Source organism: Seriola dumerili, unplaced genomic scaffold (assembly GCF_002260705.1).
Source record: "Seriola dumerili isolate Sdu_G_001 unplaced genomic scaffold, Sdu_1.0 BDQW01000002.1, whole genome shotgun sequence".
NCBI lineage: Eukaryota > Metazoa > Chordata > Actinopteri > Carangiformes > Carangidae > Seriola > Seriola dumerili.
Window position 1 is genome coordinate 3,075,193 of NW_019174257.1, and position 26,127 is coordinate 3,101,319.

General features: G+C 39.8%; 1 protein-coding gene across 3 annotated transcripts in view; it reads left to right on the forward strand.

The window, feature by feature from the left end:
- The window catches only part of negr1 (neuronal growth regulator 1), a 131,969-nt gene that overhangs the window by 70,716 nt on the left and 35,126 nt on the right, over window positions 1-26,127 (forward strand). For all 3 annotated transcript variants that reach the window (XM_022739306.1, XM_022739288.1, XM_022739297.1), the window contains exons 4-6: window positions 11,445-11,576; window positions 21,788-21,908; window positions 23,780-23,928. In XM_022739306.1, coding sequence (XP_022595027.1) covers window positions 11,445-11,576; window positions 21,788-21,908; window positions 23,780-23,928 — 402 coding nt within the window. The remainder of the gene's footprint in view (window positions 1-11,444; window positions 11,577-21,787; window positions 21,909-23,779; window positions 23,929-26,127) is intronic.

Here is a 26,127-nt window from a genome sequence, read left to right on the forward strand (position 1 = left end):
GAGGCTTCTCTGTGTGTCCTAGGTAACGTGTGTGAGGCCTTCAGGGAACATTGGTAAATTGCAGGGTCTACTGATTATCTGCATGTGAGGCATTTAGCGAATATCTATAAATTGTAGCTACAGAAAATAACCTGCACTTTACTCCCCTCTTCTGCATGAGTCTCTGTATGCACATCGGTCACTCACGGTGCCACCCACCAACACAAGTAAATTTGCAACCTGTGGGAAACAATGAAAGATATGTGCCCTTTCAGTGTTGTAGAGAATTAAAGTTTTTGTAATAGGTGAATACAATTGAGCCTTGTTACACCATAGAATCCTGCAAGCACTTGGCTCAGGCAAAAAGTAGTGCTATGATTTTGGATGTTTTTAGGACTGTGATAAATGCAAATGCAGATCCCACTGTTCTGATTGCATAAAAAAAGTAAAAAAAATTTTACTCCAATTTCATACAAATTGTAATGTGTTCTTTATACTATGACAGTTTTCAAAAAAAATTGAACACAATATATTGAGGTAATACTAAATTGTAACTCCTCTATCATGATACTACCAAATTCTATTTGACAGATATCCCCCTCACTGTAATCAATCAATCCTCTATTTGTTGCAGCTGTAAAGGATTTATTGTGTTACTGGGCTTCCAGGCTATTTTGAAGGTTGGGAGACACTATATTTTCTAAGTTTTGGTTTTATACATGGCTCTGTATTCTACCTGAATTATCTTTTTCTAAAATGACCACAGCAACTGAAAAGACGAGCATATATGCATATATATATCATGCATATATTACATGTTCATTTGTCATAGTACTAGCAGTCTGTCTAACATCTCCATAGTGCTTCCTTCCCACGGGTATGGAAGTGGATGGTCCAAGGTAGGACTGAATAACTTACCAAGTTGCAAAGGAAACAGGTATATCACAAATTTACCATGAGTTTGGCCAGTCACCTGAAAACTGTAAATAAAAACTTAGCAGTCTTGCAACTGCAAAAATCATGTTTTTTTTATTGTGACTGATGTTAGTGTAACTGCTTCTTCGTATATCATACAATTTTTCAGTAAACCAATTCAATTTCTATGTTATATTGGCATATTCAACAAATTGTAAAATGCATCACTCGTAATGCACAGCACAAGTAAAAGGTGCTGATCAAATATTTTCCTTAGTCATGCTGATTACTTGTCTCACAAGCTTGTTACTCAGTACGCTTATTTGCCATATGAAGTATCCCACTCTCAGCCCTGTTTAAGCTGTTTTTCTAATCACATAGTCACATAAATCTCTCAACCATGCCAGGTCCAGCACCTGAAATGGTTTCCCTGCCTACACTGCATGTGGCTAAATATGTCAGCACAGAAAGTAACAGTGAGGTAATTGTACAGGTCGCAGAGGTGGCAGCACATGCAATCAGACATGACTTAAGGCTCCTTTGGCCCAGTTCCACTCTCTGGATTTTAGCAGCCTCAGATTGACAGCCAGAGAGCAGGGTAGGTGTTATGTATCAAGGCAGACTAACAGCCTGTTTTTCAGACAGGCCCTGTGCACAGTGTGATTTTACCCCTAGTTCTGGCCCACACCTTGAGTTGGGGCCAGAAGGCAGCAGCGCACAATGTAGCAGCGTGGGTTGTTCTCCATTTTCAGGAGTTAAAAGGATAAATTGATGTAGAAAATGCTGCTCTATGCTATAATGGATTCTTCAGCGATGCCTGCCCTATCTGTGTATTGCAGCCCTGAAGGAAGTGTACTCACAGCTCCCCTACACAATGTGGGAAATTGCTTACTGCAACGGCACTTAGCCAGCATTGGCACTGAATGCGAAATTAACCTTGCTATGATTTCTTTAATTTGCTTGGAGTGACATCTCCCTCAGGTGAGAGGAGCCTCCATAAGTTTCTAAAATATTTCTCAGCATACACTCACGCACAACTCATGTTAGGTCTCTTGGTTTTACATTGCCTACACCAACAGTGGAGGTTATTTTCTTCCCTAATACAGTAATCTTTTATTCTTCATATTTTTTTCAGCATGTATACTGCCATGTCTGTTTTTTTTACCTTCATGTCAAGGTTAAGCACTTAACATATAATGTTGATATAAGTATAAATATATATTCAAGCTAAAAGGAAGTGGTCTCAGCCTTTTGGACCCCTGTATATAAACATGTAAATATATATCAAGGATGCAATATAATGTGGCCAGTGTACTTTTTTATGCTGCAGTCTGCTGGGGCAGCAGCATGTCCGACATGAACACAAAGACACTGGACAAGCTGGTCAAAAAAGCTGGGTCTGTGCTTGGCAGGAGTCTGGACTCACATAGGACTGTTGTGGAGAGATGCATGCAATATAAGATGGAGGCCATCTTGGACAATACCAACCACCCTCTCCACAACATTCTGGCAGGACAGAGAAGCAGCTACAGCTGCAGCAAACGTCTCATCTTGCTGCACTGCAGAGAAGAGAGGTTCAGGAGATCCTCTGTTCCCACTGCCATTAGGCTGTATAACACCTCAGCCAAAGGAAGTGGATCTAATTATTATTGTTTATTTATTATTAACAGTTATTATTATTATTACCAATGAGCTACTGGACAAATGAAGTTCACCTAGAGGATTAAGTATCTATCTAGCTATCTATCTAGCTATCTAGCTAGCTAGCTAGCAATTCTTGTTTAATAGTTTCCATGACCTTTGCAAAGCTCCCTTCCTACCGTAATCGATATGAATACCATTTGCAGCCTGGCTAGGATCATGCCACTACATCCTGCATGAAAAAGATATACTGGTTTTCATTTATAAAGAAACACTGCAGCCTAATTTGAAATTTGTCCATTTTTTTTCAGAAGGATCTGCATTTGTAGCCCATGTAAAACCACGTTTACCCTGGGAAAAAAAACTCCATCAAGAGGCGGAAGTTACAGTCTAAATCTAGCAACATAATACTTATTGCAAATTAAGTCACACCAGATATTTTATTTAGATGAGGATGATTTGGTAAAAAAAAGAAATATATATATATCCAGCTTTGTGGCATTTTTATGGTGTTGTTCATCAGTATTTAAATTACAGTACTGTGGTCACCTGCAAAAAATGAACTTAAATGATCAAGTTTAAGAATTTTAACATTTATAAATGCATATTTTGAGGTCAACTGGTCCAAATGAAACCCACATTTGGTCCAATAACTATTAACTTTTCACTTACCAGCAACTTTGTTTTCCCCCTGAGTCTCCTCAGCCTAAACACTATGGTATAGTCAATTTATTTGGCTGCCACTCTGGGTTTTGCTTCATATCCTATACAGTTTATCTAATCATCAGTTTGTACAATGCGATCATATTTTGGATGTCTTTATTACAGCTTAGCAAGAGAATTTGGCTGTGGTGTAAAAATTAATTTGGCACCAAAGACAAGGAAATCAGGAATAAGCCATATCTCTGCAATGTTCGCTACAGTCGTAAACAAAATTGTCCTTACTGCACCTACCTGCAATGTGCTCCACTTGATTGACTAATGCGTTGATGCCAGACAATTATGCTTGAAGCGGATGTTATTTTTCAGATTTATTTAGAAATTTACAGTGTGATTTCAGCTCTAAAGTTATTACCAGCAGTACTGGAGGACTTTTTTTAATGTTAGAACATATTTAGGCATTTTACACTGACCAAAGTGTTGATTTAGTGGTTCTTAGCAAAGTTAGAGTTTATTTCTTTCTTTTTTGTTCTTGTTCAAGGAGCTCAAAACATTCAGAGGGAGGTAGATGGCTCTGCACAGTTCAGAAAAAGCAGAGTGCATCATAAACAATGTTAGGTGAATGGTGAGAACAGGGATGATGTGGGATGTAAGAGCTGAATAAAAGTCTTATAAAGCTTGGTGTTATTTTGTGGGCTTGGCAAAATTGCTATAATCATGGTGATTATGTTATATCTCCCATCCTACTTCATTCCGTTTGACTAATCTTGGAGGCTTGACTAATGTTTGACCGTCTCAGAGATACAATAAGAAAGTATTTTTATTTTCATTCTGAATCATCAGCACTTGCAAACTGAAATATTTAGTTCCACCAATTTAATTGGGAGCCTACATGCCACCTGTGGATATTTCAACAAAGGGTGCTGCTGAATGTGGGAGTCATTATTACTAATGCAAGTTTCTCACGATTGTAGCTTAAATGGAGCCTTAGATTTGTAATGTAGGAATTGCGAAAGAAACTGAGCAGGTCTTTTTCACAGCAGAAATACATGTAATAGCAAAAAAAAAAACAAAAAAAAACACATGAAGAACCAATAACATTAACAATGGCTGTGATCTGTGAGGAAATACCAGTCCTATGCTCCAGCTTACTGCAACTTGACAAAGAAAGGAGCCATCTTAAATTTCATGAACTTCACCCATGCTTTCCTGGTATAACAAGTCAAACTGTCTTCCGTGACAAAGGTATCCATTCAGATTAACTCAGTGTGTGTGTTTGCATGACAAATGCTTTGTCCATATTGTAGAAAATGTTAAAAAAAAAAAAAAAATGAATGTGTATCTAACATTTAATGTCAACGTTTAATGCTTTCCTCATTGCCAGTTACCATAATTAAGGCAGCGACAGCTAAATTGTTGTGGTGTTTCAACTTGATTTACACTTTAATTTCTTTCTTAGGTTCTCATTTTCAAACCACTTACCCGGAGGCACCAAAAATCAGTCAGGTGCTTTTTGTATCATATGGTCAACCAAGCATAGGTGACCCATTTTGCAACCACTCTCATCATGAAAGCTACACTTGTTACCCGCATTTAGGAACTCTAATGTTTTCTCACTTTGCAGCATCAGTAGTATGTCCGTTTTTTTATGTCTAACCAAAAGTATGCTTAAAAGGAAATTAATAGTTTTAGTGTGGTTTATAGTGCAGTACAATTGGACATCAGGCTGGGTGGCACCAGACCAGCAGCCTTGAACAAAACAACTTTAGACCAAATTAAATTAAGTACCATCAGGTGAAAGAGATACGTCCAGTACAAACTGTTATGTTCTGCAGGCAAGAATAATACATCCGGTTTAGATTTTTGCCATTTAAAGTAAAAGTACAGACTTGTGCCTGAATAGATCCTGATGTTTTGCGTGAAATTAACTCAGTATGTTAGAGATGTTGTTTAATGCCTAGATGTATTCAATCCACTAAAAAGAAAGTTATACATCCTACAGATGCGGATGACATTATTGATAAGAATGAGTGTTTTAATCCAGTACAGTCTCAGGCTTAAATGCATTAAAATAAATGTGTTATTTAAATGTGAACTATATGAAAAATGTACATGAATCTGAAAAGTAAAACTCAAAATCAGATAAGCTGCTCACAACTTTGTGAGCAGCTTATTTTGAGCAGCTAGTTTTTGATTTTGCAGAGGTCTGTATGTGAATTTCTGCCGGCTAAAGAAAAAATTATCCTTTGCACATGCATTTACCATTAGGGTTCAACTGAGCAGGTGGAGACACCACCTCAATTTCATGTCAAACTGGATACAAAAATAGAGGCTTAGGCATAGTCCACACGTACACAGGTTTTTATTAAAACAGGGGATTTCCTCCTTCGTTCTTAAACTAAATCCTATGCACACAAGCAGTGTTTTACAAAAAAATCTCCACCCACATGAAAACGCTAAAACACACTGTCTAACTCGCTGAAATTTCGAGTACCACTGTTCTTCAGCAGACAAAAATACAATGCGCAATGCTATCTTAAATCACATGAGACCTCATCATGTGATGAAGAATTTTTGCCTAAGTATGCAAGTCTGCAGAGGCATTTGAGCATGTATATTAAACTGTTGGTTTTACATGATCCCTCTGATAGTAAACACTTTCCCTGGGTGTGGGTGATAAAATGTCTTAGTTTTTCATGTGAAATTACACTGTTGGCAGTGTCCACATTTGGGGTTAGGTGGACAATCTGTCCTGAGGTTTGGAGGTCTTTTGAAAACAATCCGTGGTGGGTTATCCAGGTGTCCTTTGAGGGCAGGGTCTGTGGTTACAATATGCCAGTGTTTTTGGATTCCAGTGGACATGACTTTGGCCAGAGGCGAGTGATGATTAGCACAGGTGATCCTATTGTCCATAGTTTTTATCCTGGTGGTGTTAAAGCACACAAGATTGTGTTAAGTTGGCGAAAAGTCCGCAGGCTTGTGTCACCCACTTGTGCTTGTAGCCTGTTTGTAGGAACCTGTGTTCCAAGTCTATCAAAAGTTTTTACCAGTTCCTGTAGGCAAACAACAATGGCGCATCAAGGTAAGGGAGAATCATGTGTGGACTGATAGTGAAGTGGAGTGATTCCTCAATGTAGCGGAAGAGTAGATGTCCTTTACATGCACAGTATGTATAAAATATAAAAATTCCTGTTAAAACCAGCACTATTTTGGCTACACTTGCCATTGCACAAAATCTCTTGACGTGAAACAAAGGAGAGAACAGCGCACATTCTAACATCACTAGCCAAAAACTCAGATTTCCCTTTCTACACTTCAACACTGAAGACATTGTTTCTGAACATCTTCATCCTTGAAGGAGTTTTGCAAGACGTCTGTTTTCAGTGACCTAAAGCGCAGTTTATGTGTGGACGAAAGGTCAAAACTCATAAAAAGCCACACTTGAAAAAAAACGTGTACCTGTGAACTAGGCCTTAGAAATCATGTTGGCACCTTGCAAAATTGCAGTCAATGGCACATAAGCCGGTCTCTGTTCTCATCCTGTGGCTCTTACATTGCCACACAACCATCTTCATAGAAGAGGAGTCTTAACCATCTATTTCATGTATGAGTTTTATTTTTATGCTCTACCTTGCCCTACACAACCAACCTTCCCAAGTGGCAAATAAATGATTGTTTGTGTTTCTCAGAAAGTGACAAAACAAGTTCCTGTGCTTCTCTCTTGAAACCTCAGCATTTGATCGAGCCATTTGGTAAATGTATTGGAAGCATCAGGCACACTTGGCCTCATGGGTCAGTGCTTTTGATTTCATTGCCCTAGTAAAAGACACAAGTGCACACAGTGGATTTCCACATACTAAGTATATAATTCCACATCACAGTGAAATACAATGGAGCTGTGCATTCAGGGCAATGTATAGGTCAACCATGTCAACACAGAGTTGCAGTCCTTTTATCAGAATAACCCTGCTGTGTATGTACAGTAGAGTAGTGCAACCACTAATGGTTCACAAAAATCAATAAAAGCTGTGTTTGCAATATGTAGACATTCATTAAAATGAATACCCAATTTTAACTGTGACATGTACAATGGACGTGTTGATCCCACTGACACACACATGCACACATGCTGCTCTCTTTCTGTGAACCAGTGGTGCATTGTGAAACACAATCGGTGGTAAGATTCCACATTTGATTCCACAGTGCCACTTACTATTACACAAAGAAATGTGCTTCTCTCAAACAGAAAATGACAGTGAGATTACATTGTTTTGTTTTGTTTTTTTACATTTTATGCTTTGTTTTGTTTTGTTATGTTGTTTTTAAAAAAAATTATTTTCTAAGCAGTAGTGTTGTAAGAAACACAGAAGTCTGGTAAGATAAATACACTAGATATATACACCTATTCTTTTAAAAAAAAAGTCATTTTTTCACTCTCCTTCGCACAGTTTTGAGGCAGATGTGAAGTCACTTAAAAGGTAGAGGTGCTGGCTTGGATAGCCTAGCTGAGCAGAAGACCTACTTATTCAGTGGAACAGATAATATGTGATCCCACTACATCTGTCATAACTTTAATTCAAGGTGTATTACTGAGGCTATAGGTTTCAGCACAGCTACTGCACAGGCAATCACTTGGACTGAAGCCATGGCAAGAATATTTCACACATCAACCAGTCCGTTAAAGTTAAATTTCATCTAAATGTATTCATTTATTTTCTGATTATATTCAGGACTGAAAAACTGTCCTTTTGCTGCACCTAACTGCTGACCCCTGGTGCCCTGTAGAGATTCCTGAGATTGTGGCAGATTGTGGCAGATATTGGGTCAAGTCAAATTTCCCAGCATATTATTCACAAAAAGCACTGGTATGTCTGTTCATATACACATAACTTAGGTATTCATAGATATAGGTAGAGAATGTTAACCTAGTCTGCTCAAATCCCTGCTATTTTTGACATCAAACTTGCACTGCACCATTTGATCACTATAGTGACACACTCTGCACTCAACATCCCCTCCCACATCAGTGGGATTAAGTTTAAAAAATACAGTGTGCACCCAATAAAAACTGCTTCTACACTGGTGCAAAGCCCAGCCATGTGCCATGCACCATCACAAAAATAGAGCACTTTGTGTTATGTCTCCATCCCTGTGCACTTTTGGCATATTAGCGGGTCTGTTTTGGAGACACATCTGGTGCTTGTTTATGGATCAGTTTTTCAAACATTTTCATTCCTTTGCTGTTGTTTGCGTAGCGACCACTATCTTTGCCAAGACTCTCGGACTCCATTGTTGCCACCACAACAGTCTGAGAAGAGACAGGAAAGCTCATTATCGACAGTACCTTGAGTTTCAAGTTTTCTTTTTTTTGACATCGTAGTTAGCAGATAAAAAGCCCCCAGGGTTCAGAAAGAGAAAGTGACATTATATAAGAATTCAGCTCACTTACAGAGGAGATTGGCAGCACAAAATGGCAGCATTTCCACTCCTGAAGCATGGATTGTCTTGACTCTGGCTGCTCTCTTTTATGAGATATTGCTGAGTCAGTGTCGGGTGTTTATGGCTTTCTGAACAGTATGTTGAGCTCAGTTGTGCTTGATTGTGCACTCTGTTTGATCCCCATGCCTTCCAAATCCAGCCGCACATCTTCTATCCCAAACCACTTTTATCACTCTGAACAGCTGTAAATAAATAGATTTCACACTGAGCACCACTGGGTTAGAAATCCATCCATCCATTCATCCATGAAATAATAAATTATGATAATTAATATGTCAATGATCAATACAGATGCCTAATATTTTTAATCATCTGCAGGTGGCTGTCATTACTAAGACTTGGCCTTTAATCTGAAATATAACCGAACACTGCCCAGGGCAAAATCATTTCATTTTCTCTTGCAGTTTAAATATGTCAAAAAGGGCACCAACTAACAATTATTTTCAATATTGATTAATCATTTCCTATAAGATGTCAGTAAAATAGTGAATAATCCTTGTTATAATTTCCCACAAACCAAGATGATTTCTTACAGTCAACAGCCTCATACATATTCAGGTGTACTTGATGAATGATTGATTGATTGATTGATTGATTGATTGATTGATTGATTGATTGATTGATTGATTATTAAAATAATTGTTGACTGATTTTCTTTCAATCATCAACTAATAGACTAATATTAAACAATACAATGAGTGACATACCCATGCTCAGATCTCTGATACTGTTGATTGACACTTGAGACTTCATTGGATAAAATTGTGCCATGTGCATCTATCAGATATAAAACAATAGTTTATACTAGGGGTGTGCAAAAAAATCGATTCACAATAGAATCGCAATTCTGTCTACAAATTCAAAATCGATTCGTAAATTCCAAAAAAAATCAATACATATTTTTCTGTCTTGTAACAGCATTTACATTTTTTCCTGACATGACTTTAGCTCGCCAGTCCTATAGATGGCACCATGTCGTTTTCTGCCCAGGTATTCCGTGGCTTGAGTGAGAGCAAAGCTCAGTGTGAGCGATGGAAAACATAAAGGAAAAAGTAATTCAGTCCCATCTTCATTGCGTTTTGACACATTTCAGATTTTTTAACGGTTGAGGAAGCCGCTCAGTCGAAGCCATGTTATCTGCAGTTTTATATTCATTTTTAAGAGCTCGAAGATCTGATCATATGTCGTGTGGAGAGCCAATAAAAACAAATGAAATGGTTAAAGTTGTCATATTGACATTTAAGGTGTATCGATTGATTTCCAAACGTCAATCATGCACTGAGTAACACGCAAGAAAACATTCCACCTTAATAGTTACCGGTAGCTGCCGGTAGAGTCCGAGTTGCACACTGAATTAAATCGTTTATTAGTGAAGACTCATGACAAAGTCAGCCTATTAAACTCGAAAATATTGCGCTGCTGGAAATGAAAGCTAGCTTAGCTACGTTTTCATAGCCTAGCCTGTTAGCTTAGCTTGACCTCTGCCTGCACTGTAACATTGCCTCTGAATGGATGTTTATGGCTTCACTTGCTCGACACAAGTAAGTAAATTAATTCAAAACACTAACTGACTTCGTTCACTGACCTGCTGCTTAATGCCACGCTGATTACGGTAGTATGGTCTGATATTACTGAGCCTGATGTTTGTCTGATGCTGCGTCATATTCTCAACATGATGAAACTGTTCATTAAGTCAGTCTATCATTTGATTATGTGATCATAGTTGACTGATATATTGTATCTGGTCATCGTAGGAATAGTGGTGACTTAACCTTAGAAATGAGCCGCAACATAATGGTGCCCATACATGCTTGTCATACATGTCATAGGTGCGCTCCAGTACTTCAACAAATAGCAGTATACCTCTGACCATCATACATATATGAAATATACACCATCATATCTACTATATGACCTATGACCATCGATTTTGAATCAAAATCGAATCGAATCGTGAGCTCAAGAATTGAAATCGAATCGAATCGAATCCTTAGATTTTCTGAATCATGCACCCCTAGTTTATACTTCACTTAAATTCAGGTCACATTTATATTTATGTCTTATCATTTTCGTTGAATTATACTGGATACCATACTGTATCTCATTAATGCTTCCTCACATTATTATACATTCAATTCCTTATAGTAATATATTTGCAGTGTGAGCTAGAATGCTCTCGTGACACCTTTTACTATGTTTTTTTTTTTTTAAACATTTCTGTGCAGTGGATTTGTGTGCATTTGTGCTTTCTCCAACTTTTTGGGTGTACTACGCCCCTGCCAATATGCCAGTCATGGTGCAATGCCGCTCCTGCCTTTGGCACCGTTAGCTAACTGTAAAGCACTGACATGTGCATTGAGCCATCAAATTTGTCTGTCTTCCAGGAAGTAGCTCTAACTGGAGTGGAGTTGAGCAAATGATGAGTGGATGACAGGAAATACACCATTATTTTATTTTCTGCCACCGTATCGGACTGAATGGATCGATGCACTGCTAATCCACTGCTATATTAGGATGCAAGGAAGGTAATCAGGAATTCAGTACAATACCTAATCGCATTGCATCTTCTACTCAGGTTTAGACTAGAAAGCCTTTTACTACAAATGAGGGCTTTCCACACACTAACCATAGGCTACAGAAAGCCTAGCACTATAGACTGAGTGTGTGTATGTGTGTGTGTGTTTGTGCACTGTGTTTGTATTCTTTGTAGACATGGTGTAAGTGCTTTGCCTCCATTTTTCTATTTCCAGCCAGGAAATATGACAGTGGCGAATATCTTAACATCACCGGCATCACAAGGGACCAGGCTGGAGACTACGAATGCAGCGCTTTAAATGACATCGCCTCTCCTGACACCAAAACAGTAAAAGTCACAGTCAACTGTAAGTATATCTCTTTCTCCTTCCTTGCTTCCTTTTTTCCCCGCACTGGCCTTACAGACACATGAAAGACACTAGGGCAGTCTTCAATGATACCAGTGTCATGTCCCTGACTGTGCACCTTCTAGAAGTTTGAAAAAGTAGAAAGCTAGAGCTTGAAGTTTCTTAATATTTAATGTGAGAATTCCCTTTTTGTCTGTGCATGTAGGTGATTAATTCACACTAAGGAAAGGTCTGACTGTTCTAAGCACTATTCCATTATGCAGGTAATGAGTCTTTCAAAAGTGTGAGGAGACAGTAATGAGGAGCCAAGGCATTAATGAATGATACTGGGCTTTAGCTGTCATGACCACATGGAAATCACCACTCGTAAGTATGAGCAGGAATGGGTGCCGGACAATTATTGCCATTCCCTCTCTTTTTAAAAGTGCGCATTTACTTGACTGTTATTCATGGAGGTTTCTGCATAGATGCCCTGTGCTAAATCTCACTTTTGGCAAAGCTTATCAGGCACTCAGCTACAGAGACGGAGGGGGGCGAAGAGTGAAAGAAAAAAAGATTCCTCCTGGCCCAGTTACTGAGTCATATCCTAAAAGTTAATCATGTAAGTTTTCTAATTCAAGTTTTAAAGAAATGGAATATTTTATTTCATGCACAGTTTTTACAATTTAATTCTCTTTTCTTTTTTCTTTTTTCTTTTTTTTTTTTTTACAACAACTTTGAGTCCAGCAATGTGTGTACTGTATTTCCACCACTCTGTGTTAAAGCAGCTTTCATTCTGGCTTTGTTATAAAACCAAGTCTTGTGGCCATTATTTCTGTGTAATGCCTGGCTCTAATGAGCTGGGCCTGAGTGGAGTTTTAGAGGCCAGTTATTTATAGCTCTACTGAGACATGGGTTCAAGGATGAAAAGTGCTTTGACAACTGGCAGTGTCTTTATGTTACAGAACAAAGGAGATATTCACAATGATTGATAAGGCATGTCATAGCCGCCAAATTTTAAAGCGAGACAGTAGGGGTATGTGGTTTATTATCCACACTGAGTGAATTGATTAGGAAGACTTTCCTCTGCTGTCAGACAAAGTCACCGCAGCTTGAGCACCGGAGCGACACTTTGGGTGGGACAATGCTGTAGTCGGTCAGGTGTTGAGGCAGTATTTGCCCGCTGCCCAGACTTATCTGAAGCTCCCAGAGCTACAGAGCTGTTCCTGTCATTGACTAGTTAGTCATTCTTTGTTATGGATCCGTATCACAGAGCAGAATCGTGCAGATATCTTTTGTAGACTCCTTTAATGACTTTTAATGGTCTATAAATTGGTTTCTGAAAACTGCTGATGATTTCAGTTTAATATGTTATTTTACATAATCCTCTAGGAAGAGCAGAGACTCTTTTTTACTTTACCAGGGAAATAGAAATTGTCTCAAAATGCAATGGAAATAACTGTAAAGGCTTTAAACTCTCACACATTACTTATGCCTTCTGAGCAAAAAAATTGAGGTTCTGTATCGAACCCAGCCTAACTGCGACATATCACAGACCTTTCTTGGAAATGGCATGGATTATAATAAGTAAGACATGGACAATTTTTTGGACACTGTTCAAAAGCATCAGCAGGATGCCAAGTGAATACTTTGAGATCAGACTTTTAGAGACAGTGTTCAGTGAAGACCATTATCTCAAAATAGCCTGTTGCGAGAGCGATGACAGTACAGTTTTGAAATAATTAATATGTTTTAAAAGGATTTCATGACCCTGAGAGTTAGGAGAAATATCAGAATCCATAAAGTAGCATGTAGTTCTCAGATTTACGTACGTTGCATGTGGTGTAATCAGTCTGTTGATAACTAGCTCCAGAGGACATAAAACCTCTCTTGCAGCAGCTCTGTGACACATATGCCACATCTCTCTGACAAGTCTTAATTCAATATCTGTCTGCAGTAATTAGTTTAGCCTAGGTGATGGGGCAGCCTGTGTCTGCACAAAGCGTTAATCTTTGAGATCTCCCCCTTTAGTTATAAATATTTCATAATTCTTGAAGCCCTGTTCGAGTTATGGCCAGTATGTGGCTCCATAGTGTCAGACTTTTCTGGCCTCACAATCACCTCACACATGAAAGGTCCTGTGTTTTATTGTGGCTGTTTAGCATTCAAAGTGCTGTGCATGAGACTTGCATAAACAAAACATGTCACAGACATTAAGGCAGCAAAAGGAAACTTTGGTTGTCAACACCATCTAATGGCTGTGAGATAGCCTTTCAAATCTTAACTTCAGTACCTTATGTCATGTCGCTTTGATAGTCAGTGAATCAGCTCACAAAATTTTGTAAATTTGTTTGTATTTTTTCATGAAAGTTGCCTGGTCACTCTTCCAACATGGTGACTGGTGACACATGTGCTCATTTACAAAGATAAGGGGGCTGAATAAATGAATTAAAGTTGTCCATTGGAGCGGCTGATATGGCCACAGCAGGCAGAGCCTGAGCCAGCTGGTGGCCACTCTTCACTGCCTCCTCTCCACCCTGGTGCAATTCTCCCTCTGTGAAGGAAAAAAGAGAACCATTTGCACCATATCCCAATCTACTGTATCATTCATGCTCTACTGTCACACATCAGACTTTATTCACCAAGTGCCCCCGAGCACACTTTGATGAAGGCTCGGTGTGTCAAATTCTGAATTAAGATGAAGACGTTAGCTGACATTGAAACTCAAACAAGAGAGGATAATTACACAGTGAGAAACAAGAAATGTACTACATTTAACATGTTAAACTGTATGGACATGTGTTCATACATCTGTTTAACTTGAAGAATCACCCTCTCAACTTTTCAAAGGTTCTCCTAGCAGATTCTGCAGGTGTCAGAAATGTGGCATCTGTATTTTAAAGTAAATAAACCATTTATGATATCACACAGTGTAATGACAGAAAATATAGCTATAAGTCTTTTTTTTATACAGGTTTCATTGGAATATGTTGTTCAATTATTTAAGAGGCCACTGTGTTCTTCATTGACCCTGCCAGAGTATCAGTGTTGATCCTCTCAGACTATCTTTCTTCTTAATAGCAGTTAAATTAATATTAAGTCACAAACATCTATCATGTCATGTCTGCACTATTTCTCTTTTATCGTTCTAATAAGACGACATAAGAGTGAGTGACACTGACATTTCATGGGTTAACAGTCTAATTAAATACATGTCCAAACATCCAAACAATTTCTCTCTGTCTCTCTCTCTCTCTCTCTCTCTCTCTCTCTCTCTCCCTATCCCTCCCTCTCCACAAAACAATTCCTTTTTTTTAAGCTAAGAGTATAGTTGACCTCTGGGCTAATTGCAGATTAAGGCCACTAATTAAAATAAGCAAACCAAAGTAATGAAAACAAAATTAAGCTCTAGCATGTTTAGAGTTTTAATAACACTAGGCCTTCCGAAACACTAAGCCTGCCATTTGGCTTTCTATGATATGATGGGCATTGTCATTGTGTAGCTATTTCCAAGTGTTAAGTCCGGTATGTTTAACCTCTGTTTGAATGTTTCCAAGGCTCAGAAGACTACCTTAATCAGACAGCATTAATTAAATTACTGGCTTGCGCCTCTTGTCTTTATACGTCTGCTGATGAATGAATGGTGACTGGATACTTTTATCAGCTAAACCTGAATGACGGCAGTCATGCAGAAGGTCACGCTAGAATCAGATTGACTAAAAAGCCCTGCTTGGCAAAAGGATATTTCAGCAGTGATTTTACCTGATGAAATTTGATCTCTGACCTACTTTTCAAATTTACATATTCATCTACACTGCAGGTGGGTGCAGCTATTGGCTGAAATTCTCACTGCACGGTGTGGCTCAAAAGCATAAATATCACATCTAGGTGGCTGAGTCGGAGGGATGAATTAGAAGGAAATCACTGTGGAAAACCTCCACCTGAGTTAAAAAAGCCAGTGTTTGGTCAATTAATGAAGCCACCTCGTTGTAGAATTAAAGGTTCCAATACTAACTACATACACATAAAACAATAACTATTTCTTTCTTTTTCAGTCTGAGAAATCAAAGGTGTCTGACCTTCTTTTGTAGTTTAGAAAGCTCTTCCCCTCTAGAGAGAGCTGTCTGCTCTCACTCCTCATTGAATGAGTGACACTACAGAGTTTCAACACCACCATGTTCCAAGATGGGATATGGCAGTTTGCACAAACTTAAGTCACACGTGGAAAGAACACAGACAACCAACTGTCTTGTTCTGCTACATTTTATTTGCTCGTCACTGTTTCACATGCTTCAAACTAAAGCTGTTTGAAACCACGCCAGATGTTCTGATCTACTCTCTACATCCATGTGATAATCACAAAGCTGCCAAAAGTCAATTTTCAGGAAATAAATGTGTAAAGAAGACAAATCAGTCGATGCCATGTTAGCAGCACAGATGTTTGAATTATTGATGTGGAGTAGGAAGACAAGTGGCACATTTTTGGCAGAGTTAGAGCAGAATATTCAGACTCCTAGAACCTCTCTTAAAGCACTACAGTAGCTTGGTCTTTGACATGCACCTGGAGGCTTAATTGTGTACCTCTGACACAGTAGGTGCAACTTTGTTTTTGTTTTTTTGTTGTTGTTTTTTTTTCCCATATGAGCTCATCCCCTCCTATCTGGATGTAGGGTGCAGGTTTGAGCCAGTGCAGGCATCTCTCTCTCTCTCTCCAAAACATCACTTGTTTTCCTTCATAGCAAGCTTTCACTTGCTTTGCGGAGCGAAGCTATGCCCCGTGTGCTTCCAAGTTTTCCAGCCATTTGTACGCCTCCTTCCTCTCCCAGTGCCCTGCAGCTGTGAACTCTGCTCACATACTCATCATGGCTGTGTTTATAAAAAGAAGAGCACCTCACTTTCTTTCCTGATTACAATAATTGTCCAACAAAATTGTGATAATTTTTAATTAATTATGAGCATGGACATCAGAACTCCTGTGAGCAGTTACAGCCATAGTATTGATAGATTTCTCAGCATAATTGAAATGCAGGGATATACTCATAATACTTCAAATTCTTTACATCACCTTGTCTTTTGTTTGCACTGACCCTGCCTTTCCCTTTAAAGCCCCAGTCATGCGGGCCTGTTTGGAATTCAGGCCCTTCTCTGGTAGATACACCCACAACATGCTCCTCTGACTCCCCTGACAGAGTTGTTCAGGGGAGTCATGACCATCTCAGATAAATAAGAGGCAAAACCTGTTTACTTGTGGTCAGGAGGAGCATCTTCATCACCACACAATATTACAATGTCAAGTAATGACAAGAAAATAAACAACTATTAGTAGGGAGTGAGCATGTTTGCACAGTATTAGCAATTTTTTTTTTCATTAAGAACAATTATACACTGTAACATTTGCATAAATGTTCACAGCATTTACTTTTGATAAAATGCATCTCCTGCATACAGTGTGTGTACGTCTGTGTGTGTCCAGACCTGCCTCGGTGCAGTGGTGGATAGCACTGTCGGATCAAAGGTAGAATGAATGTTCATTCCACAGTTGAATGAAATCTCTTTGTAGGGAGTATTTTAACATCAGGCACAAAGTCTCAGCTGAGCATTTGTCGACAGTTTGCAGTATCCATTGAAATACTGTGGCTTTCAATTCAAAAGAGAAGGCTTCCTAGAATTGGATTCTGATCCAGTCCTAAGTAGAGTTAAAGCCAGTACCCTCGAGCTGTTTGGGTGTAAATCCATCTCTCTACATCTCTCCAAAGCTCTCGTCTTGATTGCTATTTGGATTCCTTGCTGCATGCGGGGCATGAATAAATGAGCGGAATCTTGATCTTCTGCAAAATAAATGTTCTTCCTAGTACCACTTCAGAATAGATTGACATGCAGCGGCTTCATCTATTAACTTGGTCTGCAATTTTAGTGACTGATCAAAATATCTTTGGAACGTTGATAAAAGGCGAATGCTTGTATCCAGGCTAACTTTCTGTATACTTGAACAGTTGGAGGTGACTTACTGAACTATCTTATAGCAATGAATTACGGATGTTTCCTGTCTTTTTCCTAGAGTGATCTTCATGAGAACACACCACCATCTTGTATGGGTATTTAGTACGATAGGTAGGAATTTGTGTACCTTGAACTATTTAGTGTTTAACGCAGACAATAGTTTGAATTCCTGCTACTGTCGACCCACACGGTCCTGCACGCTAGGCTGGTTATTTATATGCTTTGCATTGTATAAAAAGAAGGAACACAATGTTCCCTAGCTGTTCTGAATAGAAATCTTAATGAATTAATAAATCTTGGCAGCAGAACCATTCCTGACTGACAAAAAACAGGACAATGAAGCCCACAGATGGCAGTGGGGAACAGTGTCTCTGTGTGTAAGCTGATAAGTCATGCACTGATGAGTCCATTTCTTAATTGCAATGAAAACTCATTTTCAAATCTGGCTGAAGAGGTAGGGTTATTAATTGATCTTTTAATTAAAAAGCCTGCGTTCTGTGGGTTCTCTTGGCAAACAATAGTTTGTAGCTAAATAAATCATATTCAATCTTGAAGCACACCAATTAATCATTAATAGTCACATGAGGATCGCTTAAAGCAAGCGACTCAGTGAAGCCCTGTACATTAAGGTGTGATGCTTTCTACACAAACCCTGTCCATTAATATTAAAGAGAAGGTCAAATATTTTATTCATCATTAACATGCTTATATTCATTCATTTTGTAGAGACATACAATTGGAGACGTCGTCTTTATTCTGATGACAACCTCTATACAAGGTATATGTAATGGAAGTCGGTCTGTGATCAACCTGCAACTGGCCATTTGTCACCTGGCAGGGCCTTACAGCACCCATTTTTCTGCCGCGCCTGTGCTATTCCTGGACCCAACCCCTCACCCCCATCTGGTGGAGTCACCAGGAATCCAGGCATGATTAACAGCACCACAGCATTCCCTAGACACTAAATTACCTGGATTATTGGGCCTTCATGATTTTTAGTGCACTGCTTTGCATTACTCTCCACATTCTGATGGTGTATTACACAATATATGATGATATAGGACATGCCAGCAAGTTGAAATTGGAATTATTGTATTGGACTGGATTTTATGGCTGTGATCTGTCTTAAAAGATCCCAGTGCCAGGACCCAAATTGGTATTATTGATATGCATATAAAATGATAGCATTTTGGACCCCCTACAAAATCATGGGGGATATTTTTCTTTATTCCAAAATATTGCAGCAGTTGTATGACATAAGTGGTAAGAGGGACAATTACTTGGGGCCCCGGTTCTTTCAGAAAAGAAACTTTAATGGTGGCGAACTTTTATGAGAGGTGCCCTTGATAAGATATATGATGATCGATGCATGTGCCTGTTCTGACTGGATCATTTAAGGAGAAATCTGGGTTTGTATTCATAGTTACTACTCTTCAGTACCACCACCAGGAGGGAGAGAATCTAGCGCTCATTATATATGTTGACCTGCAAAATTTTCTTGGTAACGTGCTAACTTTGCTTGCCAGGATTTCAATCAACTTCTGATAGGAGGACAGCAATCCAAGTTCCAACTTTGAGTCCAATAAAGAAAGCACAGTGTTCTTTTTGGCAAATAGCGATCTAGTTGGTAATAAATTAAAGGAAACACATCACAATGCTCTCTCTTCCAAAAAGGAAATCGGCAGACAATTTCCCTGTGGTTTTGTGTTCCCAGTGTTAGCATGAAAGACAGGGGCTCTATGTGTGAGGTTTCAAGTATTGACACACCTGCCTGGGCCACCAAGTGCACTGTCCAAGTAACTGTACAGCACGACAGCCAGGTCACCCTGGCGCTTTCAGAGGCTTCAGATAATCAATGGCCCCGCACAATGACACCAATGGAGGATTACAAGGATTCACTAAGCCTCTGTCGGTCGGCATACTGCATTGATTTTGTCATACTTGTTATTGCTTATTTATATTTCTTTGCTCTAGAGAACTCTTACCATTTTTTCTTCTTCCTTTCTTATTTTTGAAGTATCTCTAGTGCACATTGTCAAATGTCAACACTCTGATTTGACTTTATCACAAGCTTTAGCAGCCCTCTTATTCTATGCTAGAGCTTGTTGTAGTTCTTCCGCAAAGATACTGGTGGAGTCTATAACAGTTTTGTTGGCTGTCTTTATGGTGTGGTGACTGCTAACGCTGGCTGTGATTAAACTACAGTAGATACAGATCTGAAGTCAGAAAAGTGTTGATACTTTGGATAGTTCATAGACACAAGGGTACACACACCCACAGCTTGCACACATACCCACACACAGACACAGCAAGCACAGACATCCAGTCAAGGTCTACTAATACCCCCCAGCATGGCATCCAACTTTTCATACAGTGATAAATGAACAGGAAAAGCTCTAGCATAACCCATCGCTTAATTCACTGTCTCAAGTCCTTCGTATTATTCAGCTCAGCCACGGAAGAGGGAAAATAGCTGTATAATTGGCACACATATGCAAGGACAGAAAATCAACATACACTAGTCATATGAATGTGCTCATTAGGATGCAGAAGGAGGCTGGTGAAAGGGCATCCATCATCACAGAGCGCGCTGTCACCTCACTCTGCCTCTCCTACATGATCATACACCACATGTACAAATGCTCACATGTATCTTTTACACCTCACACAGATCGGTTGCATCCCGCCTCATCTATCTATGTGGACTCTCACAGGTTGGCAGAGAGACAGTTCACACTGTGGGTCCATGCTGCATTCTCTTCATTAAAATGGGGCTCAGTTGTTGGCAATACCACTGTCTGAAAGGAATGCATATATTTGCTATAATGAAGCATTTTGTTATTTTCACATACCTGGAATACACGTCAGAGGTACCCTGTTTTGTACGAACAGAGCCTTCAGACTTTTCACTGTATTAATTTATGACTGCAGTTTTGGGAGTGTGATGCCAGTTAGTGCCTTCGGGTTGTGTTGTGCAGGGATAGCTGCAGCAGTCCGTACTGTACTGAGGTCATCCGTTAGGAACATCTCCAAATGCAATTGGAAGTAAAGGTTTGCAGGCGCTTGGCCAAGCCATTCCACTGGATACAGGCTAGAGCTCTGACTGACAGGTCGTTCTTAAAGGCTCATTGTCAGGAATATAAATAGTCCACACCACATCTCACTTTCAGACATGGATGGGCAATTTACTGCTAGCTGCAGGACTGACCCTGAGAGTGTGGGCTTTTTCCATGTATCATATGGTTTTAATCAGAATCTGTGTGAATGGCATAAAGTAATTTTGCTTGTGTTGTATGTCAAATGGCTGTGCATCTGATTTGGTGTTCAGAACACATTTATTATTTGTCAGGCTTTAGGGAGTCAAGCCAAGTTTACATAATACATACTGTCAGATTGAGCCCTATTCCTTGTTATGATTGGTTCTCCTGTTGCCTAGCCTCTGTTGATTAATCGAGAACAGTCATAATAATACTGGTGGGTATGTTGCACTCTACGCATTCAGTTCTGCGAGGTACAGTTCTGCTGTCAGCAAGCACTCTTTGTCCTCTACACCCCCAGTTTATAAATGCATCACTCGGACGATGGCCAATAATTACAAATGTAACAAGTGAAACATTTTTATTCCCATAATGTGACTAAGGGAAAGGTAAGAGTGCTGGAAATCTTATTGTCTGACTGGTTTTGCCCATTGTTGTAAGTCTACATAAATTCAATTCATTAATTTCATTTCTTTCATGGCTGTGTTACTATAAGCGGGGTAAATATTTGAAGTACAAAAGGACTGGGCTGCTTTAGAATCCGTCCATATGTAAAGCTGCCTTCGTGACACTGGCAAAGAGATTTACACCACATTTCAGCACATGAAAGGAACCTCATTCTGCATTCACAGAACCTGCCTGTGCCATTGAGTCTTTGAACTTCCATTAAGCCATTTATCACCATGCAGTGCAATTCATTTCATTTTCCTAACATCGGGGATGGATGCCCTCTCCCCTCCCCAACTCCGCCTCTGTAGACTCTGAGTGTTGAGTTTACAATATGTAATGTGTGCACTGACCAGGAAGTCGGAGGTTGTCATTTTCAAGGTCAACAACCCTCATTCTCCAGCGCACCATGTATCACTTAAACGTTTTCCTTTAAATTGCCCTTCCGCTTGTGATAACAAAAAATTTTTTTCTTAAGACTGACATTTTTTCCCCTGCTAACATATTTTATCTCTTTGTCTTCTCTAGTTGCCCCAGCTATCCATGAGATGAAAAGCCATGGAGTTGGCTTGGGGCGCACAGCTCTGCTAAGGTGCGAGGCAGCTGCTGTGCCTTCTCCAACATTTGAGTGGTACAAGGGTGAGAAAAGGTGAGCCCAGTTTTATTATATGAGTTGTTTTGACGGCAGCATCATCCCAGATTTCCACTGGATATGGCTTTGTTGTTTGTAGCTCAAATATGACACTGGTAACAGGTACTTTGTGGTTTTACTTTACGCATTTAATAACATTTTCTACTTTTCTAAATCTAAACATCTAAAGTTTCTAAAAGTTTTGCGCAGTACTGTGTTTGAGCAGTACTGTGCTGAATGGGTTTTATGTTGTATTCTAAACTGTAATCTCTAATGCAGACATTTGGCAATAATGGTGGCATTATAAGGTCATACCTTTACTTGATTGTGACAAGTACATGATATAAAAGTCATTGGTTTTATTTATTTGATTTTTACCTGTGACAGTGCATTTGTTTGTTCTCCTGTTCGTCCATCCTCTGGGGAGGACTCACAGAAATGTTCCAGCAAGAGTCATTTGTGCCTTGTCCTCACCTTGCATCCTAATAAAATGTTTGCTGGCAACTGGCTTAAATCATTTGCGACACACACATCAATCAGTCTAGATTCGAGTGTCAGTTCTTGAATTTAAAAACCAAATTACCCCCATTACCCATCATTTACCCACTCCTAGTGAGCACAATTTCAATCATCAGCTCACACTGTGCTAATTGTAATTATGGGGTGGATTCAATTTATTCAAATTGCTAAGGAGGCAAGTTGGCATGATTCTAGTCTTTACTTAATTCAAGGACTTGTTCTTTCTGTGACTTCTTACATGGCATAATGGTGATTTCTTCATTTACTCATCATCATGAAAAGGACATGAGCAGAGAAACTGTAGTTAACTGTGTAACTTCTATACGACATTAACACTGGATGTGACTATTTCCATTTCTTTGTAAGTGAAATGAGGGCCACTTTTCATCTTGGCTCTGTATTGATGCAGCCATACCATCAGTGCATTGCTGCTGCCACTTTGTCTCTATCAGAAGTAGTGTGACAGTTTTGACAAGCAAATCTTTCTCTTGATGTGTCACTGCTTTCATTCTTGAATGGATGTGTGTGTGTGTGTGTGCGTGTGTGTGTGTGTGCGTGTGTGTGTGTGTGTGTGTGTGTGTGTGTGCGTGCGTGCGTGTGTGCGCGCGCGTGCGTGTGTGTGCGCACACGCGCGCTTTCACTATGACAGAGGGGAGCATTGACTAGTTTGATGTTGAACTAGTGAAGTGGCGAAACACCCGCTGAGAGATCAGTGAATGTTCCGCTAACATTTGAGGACGTTGCTGTGGGATTGGGAACAACAGATTTGTGGATATTTGCTGGACATAAGGTCACACATAGTGTTTGAAACCAGAGCAACTTGCAAGCTAGAGATAGTGGGGGGGGGGGTAGAAACATGTCTCTTCTGTGGAGGTTTTTATGGTTTATGGTGTGACACTGTAACAGTGACAGAAACCACACTCATAAAAACAAACTCAGCTTTAATATCCACAATAATCCTACTACCAGGATGCACAGCATATGCCATTGCAGAGTGAATTTTAATCTCTACAGGCTGTTAAAGATCATCACGACCACCAAAGTAAACAATTAAACATTCATCTGTTTCACAGCACAGATGTCAGGCACAACTGGAATGGGATTTTTTGTAATCCCCCTGCACCTGCAGCAAAACGATGAACAACATGTCAAGTGGCACCCAGCAGGTTCACCCCTGGGTCATTTCTCCCTCCTTTCAGTCCCTCAAAACGTCTCTCCAAGACAGACGCGAAAGACCAAGGGATAAATAGATCTGCTGAAGAGGGCGATGAAGCACTTTACAATCTGAAGCTCCACTAAAGGACGACAAACATTTATACCCACCAGGAATGCCCCCCCCTTAACTTGTTGTAATTGTGCTCTGTTTTCAGGATTATCAAGGGTCAAGGCATCGACATCAAGAGCCTCAGCTCCAGATCAGTCCTCACAGTGACCAACATGACAGAGGATCGTTACGGGAACTACACATGTGTCGCTTCCAACAAGCTAGGGACAGCCAATGCCAGTGTGCCTCTCATTCGTAAGTTGTCATTCTATCTGCTTGTGGCTAACTGGAGTGGTGAAGAGTCAGAGGGCTGAGAGAGTGTTGCGGAAATCAGTGGGGGTGCCCTGAGAAAGGGTTTGTGTTTTTGGTGCAGCATTGTTGATATAGGATTTAAAAGTTAGTGTTGCAACTGGGTGCCCACATCTCATCAGTACAAGTGGTTTCTCATTTCCTAGTCATCAGTTTTTGTGAATGTTGGTTGTCTAATATGGTTGCAAAGTCTCTGTACGTGTGTGAGTGGGTGCTTTTGAAGTCTACAAGTCCATGTTTACTAGAATGAAACACCATCTGAAAAAGAAATTTTGCTTTAAGTAAGAGCATTGCAATTACAAAGGCAGCTACACAGGTCAGTTATGCTAAGTTGAATGCCAAACAGCAGTATGGCTCAGATTTTAAAGAGGTCTGAGAGTCAGCCCTTTCACAGTTTTCAAAGCGCCATGAGGCATCTATCTGACTTTCTGAAGAGGCCAAATAATCAGAGGCCAAGCTGCTGGTGCCTTGGTGATAGACTGCAGAATTATTTAATGATTTGAGAAACACTTCTACATAAATTTAAGTACTGAAAAAAACACAAATCAGAATATTTCCTAAGCACCATGAGACTGAGACAGCAAAATACAGGAGCAGGCACAGAACACCCGCGCGTCACAGCAGAAACCCGGGTTCAATCCCCAGGGAGCAGGAGCAGCGGCCTGGTTCTGTGTTTCAACAAACACAAGTGGCCATGTTCATGGTTGGGAAGCCAGTGAGGGATCATGTCCATGTCACTGCACTAGCAATTCCTTGTACAGTGCAGGGTGACATCATAGGGAGATAGTGTGAACCTCTGACCACATTAGTAAACGTTCAGACTGAAAACAGCACTGCATTTAAAAGAAATGTAAGAGGCTGTGTTGGTGGGTGCATGTTTGAGTAATGGGTCCATGAGTTTTAAAGCCTATCAGATTGCAAAACACTGCACAGTGGTCTATAATAATATGAAGAAGGATTTTTCAATTCACAGCAGTTATTATTTCATCTTTTGTCACACAGTATAAATTAGCGGCGTTCACATTACAAAGTCACGTCCCAAGCTTGCTGATATGTAATTACCCATGCGGTGATTTGCCGGAAGACATTTCAGAGTGCACATACAACAGAGTTGATCCAGATTCAACTTTTTTGCCTGATCACCTTGTGTTTTTTTTTTTTTAGTTTTTTTTTAGCAGCAGCAGCAGCACTGTTGTCTGCTTGAACACAGTCTCAGACCTCCCCAGTGAAGGCTGGTGACTGTGTGGCTGCCTACTCTCTCCCCAGGACAAAACTAGATTTAGGCAGTAATAACAACTGCAGTACAATGGGAATTGGTCATTGTGGAGAATAAAGGAGGAGAAAAACACAAAGCTGGATCAGGACCCCTGTGACACAGCTCCAGAAAATAATGTACATTACGAAGTTGGTAATTATGAGGCCTTTCATTCAAAAAAAAGCTTTTTAATACCGCCATCACACAAACGTTTATGCCCTAGTATGAGGAGGTCAGAACACAGACCCATGAGCATTTAGAAAGGTTGTGCGGTAGAATGAATCAGCTTTAACTCTTTTTAGATGGGTTTGATTTGAAACAGCCTATGACAGTAATAGTACAAGCTACCAACTGCTGAAAACACTATAGAGGTAGTGGATTTGTACTATATGTTGTAGAGTAGGCAGCCATCTTACCATAGTCATGAGTTCCACTGACTGAAGTGTAGCCCAGTACACACTTGGCAAAAGCACAGTATACGTAGGTGAGGACATGCCATCAGTTTATGACAAGACTAATCTCTGATTCCAGTGGCTGATTGAAGTTCAATGATCACTAAAGTATAATAGGCCCATTATGTCAGGGATGCTCAAAACACAGAAATTATAAAAAAAAAAAAAAAAAAAAAAAAAAAGGGGGGGGGGGGGGGGGGGGGTAAAAGCACCTTAAAAATGCCCTAAGGCTTATTCCCACTGTAGTGCTTACCAGCCAAGGTCTGTGAACTGGTGAATTAGCAGACCAGGAGTACAAAGCTTTTTGGATTCCAGTTCACAAACAGGGTCACATCATAATTTTCTTACATTTTAAGATCGTCCATGCTCACTTTTAAACAACTTCTAGAGTAGTTTGATGAGTCTGAGGTCCATAGTGGATTCACACATCTTTTAAGC